General features: G+C 34.4%; 1 protein-coding gene across 3 annotated transcripts in view; it reads right to left on the bottom strand.

Annotated features, from left to right (window-relative positions):
* The window catches only part of CngA (Cyclic nucleotide-gated ion channel subunit A), a 195868-nt gene that overhangs the window by 84695 nt on the left and 95511 nt on the right, over positions 1 to 15662 (bottom strand). Inside the window, exon 1 of one of the 3 annotated variants that reach the window (XM_076416229.1) lies at positions 1870 to 2003. The exons of the other annotated variants lie outside the window; for them this stretch is intronic. Coding sequence (XP_076272344.1) covers positions 1870 to 1914 — 45 coding nt within the window. The 5' untranslated portion in view covers positions 1915 to 2003. Of the gene's footprint in view, positions 1 to 1869; positions 2004 to 15662 lie in introns of those variants that run through there. 3 annotated transcript variants of the gene reach the window in all.

Here is a 15662-nt window from a genome sequence, read left to right as displayed (position 1 = left end):
GCATAAAATAAGACTAAGGAGGATAAACTATTTTGTTTGTTTGTTTGTTACGAAATTGTGTATCTTGATGAAACTTGAATTTTTCAAAATTGTTCATTGTGGCACTCTTGGCAAGACAGTGACAAAAAAAAGTGTAAAGACAACAACAATTGATGGAAAAAGGTAAAAGTTACAATAGCATTCGATTAGGTTATGTTGGTCATCATATTAATAATTAATTGCAGATATATTACTGGTCGACAAGGATATTCAATCAAAAACTGTTTGGATATGTGGAAGGAAGCTAACTAACACCTTCAGTTTGGATGAACTGGATAAGACATACAGAGGAAGTAATTGATAAACGGTGGAATCGAGAACATATTTTAGACAGATTAGAAATTAACATTTTAGTGATTACATTGGACAGCGAGTCGGAAAGTGAAAGTGACTGAAGGAAACCTTCAGGATATGTGATAAGCTGTGTAATGCTGGAAATTCCTGAGACAGAGTGATTAGAGTGGAAGCAACTAAAGGTATGCACATAATTAATTGAATATAAATGTAGAAAATGGTATTATAAGGTTTGAAAGATTTATGTTTAGAGATATGATTGTACTTGTTCAAAATTAAACATGAGCATTAGGTTAGAACGTATGAGGAGAGAATAAATACTAACTGTTTTGTAGATATGGTAAGTGCATCAGACAGAATTCAGTGATTAATTTTATGAAGAATGGTGTACACAGATAGTAGCAGACGAAATAAAATATACAGTGATACCAAGATGACTTGACAAGTAAACACACCATCGAAGGAAACAAAAACTAAACGTAAAAAGGTAAATATACTCTCGAATGAAAGTAAAATGCGGTTCTCGGATATACAATTGTTAATTAGGTGGATTAGGCCTCTAGGGGATACCACTATATAAAAAAATGCGCCTAGAAACTCTACCTCATGGGTGGTGTGGAAAAGAGTTCAATGTAAACGAAACAAATCAAACCTACAAACTATTACACCTGTCTTCTTAGTTGTAGCTTTAAGTGCTTCGATAATATATGTATAAGATATCAAACTGAACTGAACTGAACCAAAACTGAATTGTTGCAGCAACATTGCAATGTTTCGACGTCACAATACATGACGCATTACTAAAAAAGCCTTGAATAGACTATAGCAGTTCGGTTTATATCGCAATGGTTTCTTAATTCGTTGACTTGGAATTCATTGCGCAATTACTGGAAGTATATCTAGGTATAGTTAAGTAGAGTTCGGACAAAAGTATCGCAGCGTTCAAAAATCCCTAACCATTATTATACTAACCAAACTATTACTGTTAGGAAATATACATGCCGCGAGAAACGGCACAAGCATCCCAGTTTTCCGGATGTAAAACTACTAAAGATAAACTGAAGTTATTGTAAACTAATATAGTCTCCTGAAATTTGATGAGAAAAACTTGAAGTTCTGGGTGTAGGGTCAGCAAAAGCGGATTATAGTAGCTAAGTCACTGAGCGAAAGACCATTGGAACTTGGAGCCGTCAAAACTTGGGAAACTATTCCTTACAGGGTATACCATATGAAATTTGGGTAGAAACAGTGATTAGAAGTGAGAAGTGAAATACTGTCGAAGGCAAACTGGCGGACCAAGGTACAGGCGATACTTACATATAATTCTACTTCAACCAAAAGCTAAAAGAAGGTGTTATATATCGTGTGACTGATTCGGTCCTAATTACGATGACTGTGCGTTATGAAGTTATGAAATATTAAGGATTTATATCAAAACAACACAATAAAACAGAAATTAATAAGAAATCGTTATAGAAACATTTTCGGTCAATAACAAAAAGGAAAAACTAAAAAAAGAAACATATTGCTACGTACCCGTCCGCCTAATATTTCACCGATATCAATTTTGATATGAACCATTTCGTTTCACTGATAAATCCGGCGTTTTTGCTATCGGGAATCATCATCGTGGCGTAACATGCTGCCGCGGTCGGTTCCTGGCTGGGAGGTCGACCATAAAGAAAGAACTAATACCGTCTTAGACGACGTCCGATAAATAATATTTTATTGGCCTTGCATAAATGGCCGGTCCCCCCCGAAATGGCATCGAAAAGATATTAAGGAAATCATTAAAATCGAACAGAAATGATATTGGACAACGATTATCAGATTTTTTTTGGTTTAGATGTTTCGTATATATATATATATATATATATATATATATATATATATATATATATATATATATATATATATATATATATATATATTTAAATCTAAAGGTAAGATCAAAAGATCGTTAATCAAAATTAAGGCAACTCAAGACATTAATCAATAGAGAACAACAAATGTAACTTATCCCGAAGTCCTTAGGCCGAAAAAGCGGATTCTTTGGCTAAGAACTTCATCGAGCCCATAGCTAGTAAGCTTTGACGTTGTATCAGTTTTCCTGCCTACGTGCCTATAAAAGAGGCCATAACCAATATAAAAAACTATATTTGAGGAGACAAAAAATCTGACAATTCTTAAAGATAAAATATACAAACAAATGGAAGGGACACAAATGAGTTTACAGTCAACCCCTGTCATTGCAAACCTATTTATGGAGCAACTAGGAGTAAAAGCAAAAAATATGATAAGCCACAACCCTCTCTTATGGCTCAGATATATACCTCTTCATTCGACAAATTCTTTTCCCGGCGAGCATTCTCTTCAGATATGAAAACAGGAAAAATAAATAGTCGCTGTGGCCAGATCTGCAGAATATGGTGGATGAGAAAGCAATTCGAAGCCCAATTCATGGATTTTTGCCATCGTTTTTACTGACTTGTGACAATGTGACATCGTCTTGGTGAAGCAGCACTTTATTTGTCTTCAAATGCGGCCGTTTTCGGCGATTTCGTCCCTCAAACGGTCCAATAACGCTATGTAATAGTCGCGTTTGATGGTCCTTCCTTTTACAAGGTAGTCAATGAAAATTGTTCCATGCGCTTCCCAAAATACAGACGCCATAACCTTTCCAGCCGATTGTTGCGTTTTCCCATGCTTTGGAGCGGGTTCATCGTGTGTAGTCCACTCGGATGACTGTCGATTGGACTTCGAAGTGAAATGATGGAGCTATGTTTCATCAAAATGGTCATTCAAAATCATTTTGTGGATTTTTTTAATGTTCTCGTAGATAACAACCTCTTTTGGGCGTCCACTGCGTTTACTGTCTTCGGTGCTCATTGCACCACGTCTAAACTTAGCATACCAATCCTTCATGGTTGATTTTCCTGGGGCAGTGTCCGGAAACTCGGCATCAACCCAAGTTTTTGCTCCAACGGTAATTTTTCCCTTCAAAACGCAATATTTATATCAAACGCAATTTATACACGCATCTTTTGAGGGTTAGGGCTAACTGAAAAACTAAAATAGTAGCGCCATCTATGTGCCAGGCCGGGGACTTGTCAATTGATCAGAAAGGTAAACATATTCACAAAATAAATAAAAAAATAGAAACAATAGAGAAAATTCTCCAGAACAGCTACACGGAGAAATAAAGCAAAATAAGAGCACAAGGATCACGCCTAAGTAAACATGAAGAAAGGCCATTAAGAAAAACGTGTATACTGTTATACATAAAAGGCATCGCAGAAAAAATTACCCGAATCTTTAAAAATACAACATTGAAAGAATTTTTAAGACCGACAAAAAGATTAGTGCAATCCTATCAAAGCGAAAAACTAAAGTAGAGCTGGAAAACCAAGGAGTATACAAAATTCCCTGCGAAGACTGAGAAGATCTACATGAGATAAACAAAAAGAAGAATGGGCAGACGAAGGAAGTACCATCGCAATGTAATCAACAAAAGTGAAAAAATTTCGTCTCTTGCACAATGTGCAAGAATGACTTGACACAGGATTGATTTTGACAACACAAAAACATAGCTAATTTGTAGTATAAATCAAAAAGGATCATAAGAGAAGCTATTGAGATAGAAAAACATCCCAAGAATCTCAAAATTATAGACGATACACAGCGCCTGCCATTTTGGAAACCAGCGCTACAAAGGGCAGTCAACCGAGCGTCCATACACCAAAAGCCAACCGCGCCAGACCTAGATGCCTAAGTTTGTTGTATCTTACAACCTTAATTGTACCGATTCTGAAAAAAGTAACAGCAAACAGCGTAAGAACTACGAAGATATAAGCTCCCTATCAACTGTTGAGAAGATGTTTATGAAGATCACACAAATGAAGCTTCAAAAAACTCGTGAAGAGACAAACCGATATGAACAGAAGGGATCAAGATGTAACCGATATTGTGTAGAAAAGATTTTCGCACTAGGACAGTTTATGGAGAAACGTATTAGATGCGGAAAAGATACGATCATCATTTTTATTTTTTCTGCTCCGATTTTGATTGTCTACACTGTCCCTCACTTTGAGCAGCTTTGGAAGCTGAACATTTCGTTCGTCTAAAAGTTATTAGACTCCTTCAGGTGTCCTAAGAAGGTCCCATTAGCTGAGTGCTAAATGACTTATAAGTCACTGTCAGGTCCGAACCATGTTCGTCAAGAAGATGTCCTCTCTCTACTGTTTTTTAACACAGTAGCGGATGCAGTGAGGAGAAAAGCTACCGTCAATCGGCGAAGCTACTGGAGCGTTTTCTTCTCTAAGATGGTGAGCATGGAAGAGGAGACATATTACAATCAAGACTAAAATTCGCTTCTTTCGAACGTTTGTCTTATACACTGTTCAGTCTGACACCCGTAATCCTAAGGTAAATGCTACATGTTTCTTTCTGAGATCGTATTAGAAATCGTCTAATATGCGACAATAAGTGAACATCTGAAAGACAAATTCAGAGACGCGGATTACAATGATTTGGATATGTCATATGTCTGTCGAATGAAAAGTGAACAAATCCACCATAGACTTTTGTGGCGAAATCGACTCGATCGATCGGAAGATACGGCAAACGGCTCCGAAAAAAAAACATCCAAAAAGTCCAAAGTCCTGCAGTCACTTCCCTAAGCGCCGGCTATGAATTCATGATTATGAAATTCGTTCTCCAAATTGTATTTTCGACATTCATTACGTTTTTCTTTGATATGAAGAAATCTGTTGTCGAAGTCTCTAAAAACCATTTTGTAAATATATGGTTATGATGCTTCATCATATCCCAATAGTCGGTTTGACTTTCAACGATTTAAAAGTGGCAATTTTGATGATAATAATAACGACCAGGGAGTCCAAAAATGGTTAAAAACAATGAATTGCAAGACTTATAGAACGAGAACTCAGTTAAAACTCTCAGGGAGCTTTCAAACTCAAGTAAAAAATTGCTACTACACTAGCAGCATTCGCTGAAAATGTTATTTTTAAACATGTCACCATAGGGGTTTGATATGCTACTTGTTAATGCTATACTATATTATATAAAGGATATAACGTGCTGAAGTGAATCTCCTGTGCTGAAGTTCTGGTGCACCTGGCGTCAGCACCAGACATAGCACCCACGGTTTGTCACTTGTTAAAAATGGATCACTGCCAAACAAATGTCGTTCTATCAATACGGTATCTTCACGTTGTAGAAAAGCTGGGAAAAGGAGTACAAAATGATTTACGTTAAATTGTGTTGTTGGGATGTTGGTCTGATTCTGATCTTCTGGTTCAATTCTTCAGTAATTCTTTCTTGTCGATACTTCTTAACAATTCTTCCTTCTTAATTCTGTCTAATTCAGGTGTTTTTCCTGGTTGAAAATCTTTAGTCAACTATCCTTTCCCTAGATTTTCTTATCAAAAATCTGGTTCTCGTTGTTGATGTTCCTTGTTTTATCGTCTGGGTTACTCCCTCGGATAGTTGGTGGCGGTGGACAAGGCTGGTCTAAGAAGCCCTTTTCTGTACACCGATTCGTTCAGAATATCGGGATGGAAACGACTGTCCAGCTAGGAACTTCTCGAGGGAGTATTGAGAATGCCACGATCTTGCATCTTCTGACAGAAGCTTCTTATTCAGAACCTCATTATACGAATAACCCCTTCTTGGTTGGCACGTTATCAGAGACATTTGATACCATGATATATTTTATACTGTGTCAAGTTATAATTAGTTTCCCATGTCATAAATATTATGAAAAACATTGAAATAGTCTAATAATAATAATATTTTTTTAATACATATAAATACCTTTTTTCAAGATTCAGAAAATTTGGTAAACTTTTTGTCTAGTTAATAAAAGCAGACAAATTGGTTTTAATTTTTCTTGTAATTACATAATTAAAATACATAAGAAGTGTTATTGATTTCTTTTTAATTTCCCAGATTCTAATATTCCAAGTTATTTTAAACAAACAAAAAATAGTTTCATAATACGAAATTGTGTTAAATATTAAGTTCATCCATAATTCATACACGACCATAGCTTAGGCAATATATTGCTTGAAACCTGTCACTTTCGAGGGCATTTTGTAAATATATGTTACATGTGACAGTGGTTCGTGTTCGAATTATATACACTGTCTGGATAATAAGTATTAATATGTTTGGTTAGATGTGTTTACAGTTTGAAAATAGACAAATAATGAAAAAGAGTGCTATAGGTATGGATTAGATTAAACATTCAAATATTCTCCATTACGGATAGTGCAGTGAAAGAGAACAAGTGACAGATAGAGTGCATATAAATATCGCCAATAAAGAGGAAACGTGCGATAAAAATGTAATAAAGACGTTATCTTTGCCAGGGTTGGCGATCGGTGGCAGCTATTGCAACTTCAATGTTAGTCTCCTATATTCCTATTTTCTGGACTCGTTCCTCAACTAACTATTTGATGATTGTCACATTTTAAATGAATGACCATTTTTAATACGGTCTCAGAGATAAAAGTGTAGAATTTGCCTTAATATATCGCATTTTAAGCTCCTCAAGTGTACAGGCCAGATAAGGTTGTTTTTTGTTAGTTTAATACAATTATTTTCGTTAGTCTAATAAGGAAAAGCTAAGTTTGTTCATAAATTATTCGAGTTTTCTCTTTTTAATTTAATTCCATTCTATTAATTCCATTAATTATTTTCTATTGACTTATTTATTTATCATTTTATCTTTATATACTTCATTTCCTGTATTTTATTATTTAAACGTATCTTTTCCATAATTCTTATATTACTGTAATTTACAGATAATAGTTTTATGGTTGCAACTGTATAGTATAAATTATTACTATTTTACAAGCCAGAAACTGATGCCAAAGTGGTCAAAGTAACTGATAACTCAGTATAAGCCTTTCTTTCGATACATATTAATATCAATTGTAGAGTTTCAAAGATTTTAAAAGTCCAGAGACCAGTACCAAGGTTTATATCACAAATTTCATGCAGTCTATGATCGCCTATCTCTGGATTTCCACCTGTCTACATTATAAGCGATATATTATCTCTCTGGCAACCACCACCTGTAACTGTTTTCTTCAGTTTCTTTCAGTTCAGAAGATTTCTTCATGAGGAATCTTTCCAAGAGGAACGGTTCCCACAGTGTTGCTCCCTCTTTAACCAAAATAAAACTAATAGGTATCCCGAACATTTTTTATCTATACAGATGGATCCAAGAGCTATGATTATTTGAGCTTTTACATTAGCGTTATCGGAAAAACGACTTCAAACTTCCCTCTTTATCGTGTAGCCATCTACAAAGCTCTAAAGTTAGCTCTAAGAACAGCCTTAATTCGGTACAAACCCATCACCTATTATACTTCATATTTAAAATTTTGATTTATATTTTTTATTCTCCATTATATATTTAATCACTTATAAGTATATTTAAATGCTATACTATTTTGTAATACTAGAAACTGATCCTAAAAAGCTCAAGAGGCTGATGGGTAATTAATAAATAAATAATATTAATAAGAAATATAGATTGTATTTCATTTGTTATCTATTACCTTTGTTTGTTACGATTTTCCGCCATTGTTATTGATTACTATGGACCAAGATTGTTGTTAACCATCATGATTGTTCTGTCATTGCTATTGATTATTATTATCATTGTCTGTTATTCACATTATCAATACCATTGATTACCAGCACTAATAAGTGTCAGTACAATAATGTATCGGTACTATTCTTTATCAGTATTATTATCCAACAGTACAACGTTGTTATATCACTTATTTTGCCTTCTGCTTTATTTTTTTCTAAATACTAAATTGTTTTATTTAAATAAAATATTTATTTTACGCACTATTTTTTTAAATTTAGCCCTACAGTTGATTCATGCATTCCTTTCTTAATGATCTACGTCGAAACTCTATCTAAAAATCATCGCACGAAAATGTTTACGAATTAACTTCATTTTTTAATCAGAGAAACTTCCCAAGGCACTGTATATGTTAGCAACACACGTCATGCTCAAATAATAAAACGTTCTGAAGAAAGTTACGGTTATAAAAGTTAAATTAACAACACTTAGTATAGGATTTAGCAAGGAAAAAAATATAAATAGTAACCCTGGTATCGGAGGAGAATAATCCGCTTAATGATTTTTATTTCGGGTTATTTGTTAATTAAAATCATAAACTGTAAGAGTCCCAGTCGCACTAAAAATCGTATAAAAACTAAATTGTCCTTGTTGATAGCGACTTTTATGAATACTTATCGCATTATGAATATTTATTTATTTGATTGGATTAACTCAAACGAAAACGGAGAGTCGGATTAATTCGCTTGTACAATCAGAACGCCTAATGAAATTTCTAGCGCTGATAATACAAAAGTTTTAGCTCGAAATTTCACCCGAAACAGCAAGCAATAAACCGGCTCCCGCTGTAATATAATTGTGTCACAATAGGACGAAACATTGTACCATTTACAGAAATCGAAAAGTAGTAAAACTAACGATAACTAATACGCTCAAAGCGTGGGTGGTAATATAAAAAGTAATATATCAACAGGAAAAGTTCCCAGACTAATTAATTAAAAATATATTGAGAAAATAAATGAGGGAATCAATGCGATTTCTTTCAGGGAAGACTTTTCTAAACCAGTGTTCCTCCAACTTTTTCCTCTCCTTTTCTCCTTTTCTTAGTCTCCTTTTTACCTAACTAACTAGTGTTTATCTGGACTAGACCTACTGTTTAACATGGGCTCCAAACCACGGTCCTCGGCAATAAGCCTACCGACTGGCGGGTGACCAACTTAGAAATCATCCCAGAAGACATGGGATTATTTTCCTTGTCGGATTTTGTACTCTTGCCTAGGATAATCACAAATATTAAACCGTCACAAACCTAAATATACAACCATGTCCCGTAGGATTAAAAACTCGCGACTATCACAATAGTAGGTGAACCGTCCTGCGCCTTTACCACTGCGCTAACCAAGCCGATTGAATTAATTTTGAAGCATATAGATAGAATAGGTGGTGAGGCGTGGAGAGAATTACGAGTAACTTATTGGGGAACAAAAAAGACTAAATATAAGGATAGAGCTACAATAATGCCCAATAAATAATTGAAATTGTCGAAGAAATATACCTCTTAGCTCAAATTTTTAAGGCATGAGAGGGATTGGCGAGATGAGCATTAAAATTAACCGGAATTTAGTCTGATTTCTAATATGCATAGTTTTTTATATGCACTATGATTGTCAAGCCAATACCTCAACACTTGCGTCAGCGAATACAGTACCATGTTCAGCAAACATCAAGTGAGGCAAGAGCTTTGTACTAATGAAACCCTAATGGCTAATGAAGTATTTTTGTAGAAGTTCTATGACCAAGTGAGAATAATTTTCCTCTATTTTGCTTCGTAAACTTCTATGTCTTCTATGGAAGCTTCCCAAGATTATTTTCCTTTCCTTTCCAAAACTATAATATATTTCACAAGTAACAATTGCATTTCAAGCACCTACATTAGATTTATATGGGCAATTAGCACGAATATTAATTGTTTAATTAATATATTCTTACTAGTCGTTGCCGATTAACCTAGAATTTCTAAATTCCTTCTAAGACAGTTGGAATCCCAAAGTCTCGGTGTAAATAGTTGTCCCTATAGTATGTGGGTGCATTCACAATACTTCTTATGATCTTATTCTCAAATACTTGTATTACATTTATATTGCATCTTGCAGAACGTCCACATAACCCAATTCCATCGGTAGATTTTTAGTTATTATTTACGGATATATTATATTTTTTCCAAATGATCAATACGTTTTTTGTATTTTAATTATAGTTTCTCTCCAATGAAGTTTTATATCAAGATTCATCAGAAGGTACTTAGCACTGCTACTATATGGGATAATAGTACTAATCATATTTATTGCACTACGTCCAAGAATGTAGCTGAGCAATATTTTTTATTTTTGTATCCTTTTCCAATAATGTATGTGATTCTATGCATCTGGTCAATTGTTTGGTCATGATACCTATGTGCAGATATTAGAATTTTTCTGTCTATAATTGGTTTTAACTTTTTTAGCAGGAATATTTTGGATATTGCCGGAAGCAGCGAAATTGGTCAATAATATTTTACATTATTTGGTAATTTTCTAGATTTCGAAGTCATAAGTAGAATGGTAATTTTCATCATAACAATGTCGCATTAATCAAGCTGGTGGGTTTTATAATCATCTTTCTTAGTAGATTTTTTAGCACTTGTCCTGATGTCACCCGCTATAACATTGGAAACTTCTTTTGGTGCAACAAGTTAATACGGTAAATAATAAAATAACTACTAAATAACTAAATTTTAAACTGAAAATAAAGAATATATAAGAGGTACTACTAATTGGTACTTTTAAGAATAATATTAACTATTTCGATAACCAAAGAAGACGCCTTTTGAGTTTTATATAAATGTATCAAAATATAATGTATTTTAGTAAAAGTTAATTGCTAGTTTAAATGCATTCTGCCAGTTATTAGCAATATTACCAAAGAAAATAATTGACAACCATATCATCCATGTCTCTCGTAATAGAAACATAATTAGAAATTATCTATTTATATTGTTGAATCCAATGAGGAAACCTGCTGTGTTGGACGGTGTGTTATCATAATGCTATTTTATTCGAGATATTACAGATAAGCATTAAGAGTATATTTGTGTGAAACGTGTAGACTTCCAAATAGAAGCTTTATTTTACTTTTTCTTTCTTTTTACTTACTTGTAGTATATCAACGAAAATAAGTACTTGTTGAATCGACTGTGTGTGCAGCCAAAACAATCAAATAAATGCAACCTATGTGGCTTTTCCGTTCCTCAATTTCTTCAGTACACTTTTTAATTCCTCAATGTTTATCTTCTCTGAGTTAACACTTTTTTTCGTATGTTTTGCATATCTCCATTAGTTTTTCATCTTCAACTAATATATCTCGTCATAATCTTTGGAGTTTGCTGTTGTTTTAATCAATCAGATTGTTTCTCCAAGTTTTCTTGTTCAATCGGACTACCATGTAATACCGCCTGCCAATTTCGCTTCATCAAATAATGAAATATTGAATAATTTCTCATTTCTTCCTTGTACTTTCCCATTGTTTTATCACATGTACCATTCGACGTAATTAACATTTTATTTTGCACGAACACTAACACGATGATAAATGTGCCTTTTAATCCTTTTCACCTGTTTTAACAGAATTTTTCGTGGTTTATAAGGATCAATTGTCTAGTTTCCAAGCTATCGAAAGAAAAGCTAGAAGCAAGAGTCCATCAAGACAAATAACTTAAATATGCCAATAGTTGATTTGCTGATACTGTTGCTCAGCCTTTGGTCAACAAAATTCAGACATTTTCAGTATTACTGATCCTAAGAAACGATAATTTAAAAATCCAAAATATGCAAAATCATTTTTTTAACCTTTATTTCCTGCAGAAATAATAAATTATTAGAAAATAGGTTTTAAGAATTATAATTATATAATTAAAATATAAATAAAAATATATATAAAATACATATAATTTAAAATTACCCAAAACAATTTAATTGAAAAAAATAGATGAAACGACTTAATTGTCAACCGATTAGAATCCAATTACAAATATTCGGCAAATCCAATTTTACTCGCAGGATATTACCATTAATCCAGCTAACCATCCAGTGATTCAGAAATAACCGTTATCGGGCTTTCCTCTGTAACGTAATGCAGACCCTGGAGGAGGGAGGCTTGGTAAAAATGGAAAATATTAATGAGGTCGTAAAACTTATTTCGGCCAGTCTATGCCTATTTTTAGAAGCAGAGACAAAAATGTGATCGGAATTTTAATCAGTTTTATCCTTCATCCGAATGTAACAGGTCTTTATTATAGAATCCGGACTGTACAGGATGTTTGGTGAAAATATATTTGATATATCAATATTATTTTATTCTTTCTGTATAGATGTCCACATTTTATTATGGATAAATGTACGCCACAAGAACGAGCAGAAATAGTGACGATATTAATTGAAAATAATCGTTACATTGCCACTCACCGGAAACTGCGTCAAAATTATCCCAATCGTCCAGTGTCTCACAAAACCACAATTTATCGTTTACATGCGAATTTTCGACACTATGGTACGACAGGCTTCATTCTGGAAGACAACGGACGTCTCGTCACGTTGAAAATATGGCTCTGGTGCACGATCGTGTTGCAGAGTCTCCAGAAACATCAATTCGGACCCCCGTGGTTCTCAGTTTCACATTTCTGCACACAGTTTAAGGCGAATTTTGAAAACTGATTTGAAAATGTTCTAGTATAAAACTCAATTACTCTAAAAATTGCTATCGAGAGATCCTGATTAACGAGCTGAGTACAGTTATGCACTGTGTATATGGTATGGTATCAGTATACTGCTTGATATTTATTTAATTAATTTTTCTACTATAAGAAGTAAAAAAAACAGTCAAAAAAGATGCGCAGTATAAACGTTATTATATAGAGCGTAAATTGAACTAATTTTGTTGTTTACAACAGATGATTTAAGTTACAACTTGGGTATTAAAAGTATAAGAATATATCGACTATTACGGAAAAATTCTGCCCTATTAATATACAATAAAATACCGCTGTATAAGTAAATCCTTAAAACCAGTGGACATATGGTACCCAGAGATGGCGTGGTGCCAAAAAGAGTAGTAATTCCGAACATAATTCAGCGGTTTCAGAAAAAACTACTGAGCTGTGCTGTTAATGACTGGTGGTTTTCATCCATATAGATTTGGAAATGGACATTATTAACCAGACCGTTAAAAATTGTTATGAGCAAAGACCTCTATCATCATGTTAATGATAAAACAATTAGGTTTCTTGAAGTCGCGGATGGACAAGACAACTTAAGAGGTTTAAGTTGAGATGGTGCGGTGTAAAAGCATAGCATAGTGACTATACGTTAATGTCAGCGTAAGCAAGGCGATAGAACCCAAGACATTTTAATATAAATCGAGATTTAAACGAACATCTTTAAACTTTTTTCAGTAATTTAGAATTGTATTGTATTACTCATTGAACAAGTATTGTTCAGTTTATAATTTTTTAAGTAAAATCATTGATATATTATATAATAATAAAAATATAAGACAAATCCCTGTGTTGTATAATATGTTAAAAAGCTTTTTTTACTCTTAGTAACATAGTTTCAAAATCTGCCTAGAGGGCAATAGGTATTTGTTATATTCACATTATGTAAACATGGCATGTAGAACATCACTTCATTAGGTGATCTCCTGTATAAAATATTATTTTAATTAATTAGTGTTATCATAAAGCTTACTCTAAAGTATATATACACATAATCAGATTGGATGGTGTTAGACGTTTTAGGTTACGCACATAAGTGTCACTTTGCATATTTAGCTGATTAGCGAGTACATTGGGATGTAGTGGCACTCTTTCGAAGTACTTCACACAAACAAGTTGAAGTACCCTCGTTATTGGTTCTAGAGAAATATCGCGTTGTATTACTTTATTTGAAACATAGTACGGGGCATCGACAATGGCACGCAACACTTTATTTTGGAACTGTTATATGATGGATATATTAGACATGATAGCGGTTCCCCATAGCTCGATTCCATATGACCAAATTAGATTGAGTATAGATCTATACAACATCCATCTCTATCTCAACCACATGTTTGAAAAAAAGGGTGAAAACCTGCATGGAAAATGTCCTGTAAGATCCGTTGTATACACCTGACCTTGTCCCTTCTATTCTTTTTATTTTGACCAATACTACGTGGCCTGATTAGGTGAACTGATGTTTTTGTTGGCCTGGAATTTAAATTCTGCCAAAGCCATATTATCATCAGCATAAATCATGAATATGGAGGCAGTTGAGGTGCTGGTGAGGATAATAATAGGTGATGACGATGTGGATATAAAAAAACTTTTTTCATTTCGATCGCCGACGTAAAAACAAACGGTAAACGCAACGGCGCCCTATTTACGTAAAAAACAAAACAGGTGACAATTTCCATCCGAGTAACTACCTGGAAAAACGGCGAGAAAGGCCATCTCGTAGCCGGATTCCAGTTCTGCGCGCCGGGTCATTTCCGTTTTGTTTCTGGGGACCTCCCGATCAAGGTCGTAGGCAAATCGGAGGAGGCAAACACTCCCCTCCCTTCGCCCGGCACCGCAGCCCCCCCATCCGATCCTAATCCACCGCATTTCAATTATCCTGGAAGTTAGACGGGAAGACATTCCTGCGGATGGAAATGGATAGTTGGGAAACTTTTATCGGGATTAAACCGGATGAGGGGGCCGGTGGGGGTTCGGTTTGGATTGCGAGAGGCGAGGAAAAAATTAAGAAGAATCGTATCTGTTTAAACGCGATTGCTCCGACGGCCTGCGATTTCAAGGTTTTAAATTGCATCTATCTTGCACCGCTTGCGGAGCATATTAAGATCGATCAAATGGGGTACCATCGTTATCTTACTTGTGATTGTGATTCTTCAAAATATTAGTATAGTGGGATAATAATAATATAATATAACGAATCATTGAAAATTTTCTTTAACAAATTCATATTATTCATCAACATACTTTCTCTCAATTCCAACGCGTTTCTAGTTTTTCGATGCTCTTTGTGTACATGGTGTAAAATGTATATGATTCTCAAGTCAAGTCTCCTTTTACCAGCTAGGGGTTTATCTGGACTGGACCTACAGTTGGCTCCGACCACGATCCTCGGCATTAAGCTTACCGATTGGCGAGTGACCAACTTAGAAATCATCCCAGAAGATATCCGGTCTTACCCAACTTGGTTAATGGCGTGACTGCGATCATTTTCCTTTTCGGATTATGCACTGTTGCCTTTTGGACAATCACAAATATTAAACAATCACAAACATACATTTACGACCATGCCCCAGCAGGATCCGAACCCGCGACTATCGCAACAGCAGGTGGACCGTTCTGTCTTCTTCAAGCCGGCACCTGGTCAATTGTTTGGTCATAAAACCAAACTAATGTGCAGGGTATTAGATGTATTCTGTCTATGATGGGTTTTAAATATTTTAGCAGGACTTTTTCAAATACTTTAGGTATTACTAGTAGTATTTATAATTGCCGTTCTTAGTAGATTTTGCCAGTACCTGTCCTGAAGTCCCTCTCCATACCATTGGAAAGATCTTTGATCTGATGAAAGATCTGAAAACGAATTTACTATAATCTTAATTTATACTTTTATCCGCAAAC

This window comes from Rhynchophorus ferrugineus, unplaced genomic scaffold (assembly GCF_030347505.1).
Source record: "Rhynchophorus ferrugineus isolate W39M unplaced genomic scaffold, kcgeb_rfMv2 rfM10, whole genome shotgun sequence".
Classification (NCBI taxonomy): domain Eukaryota; kingdom Metazoa; phylum Arthropoda; class Insecta; order Coleoptera; family Curculionidae; genus Rhynchophorus; species Rhynchophorus ferrugineus.
This window is presented reverse-complemented; position numbering and strand designations above follow the sequence as displayed.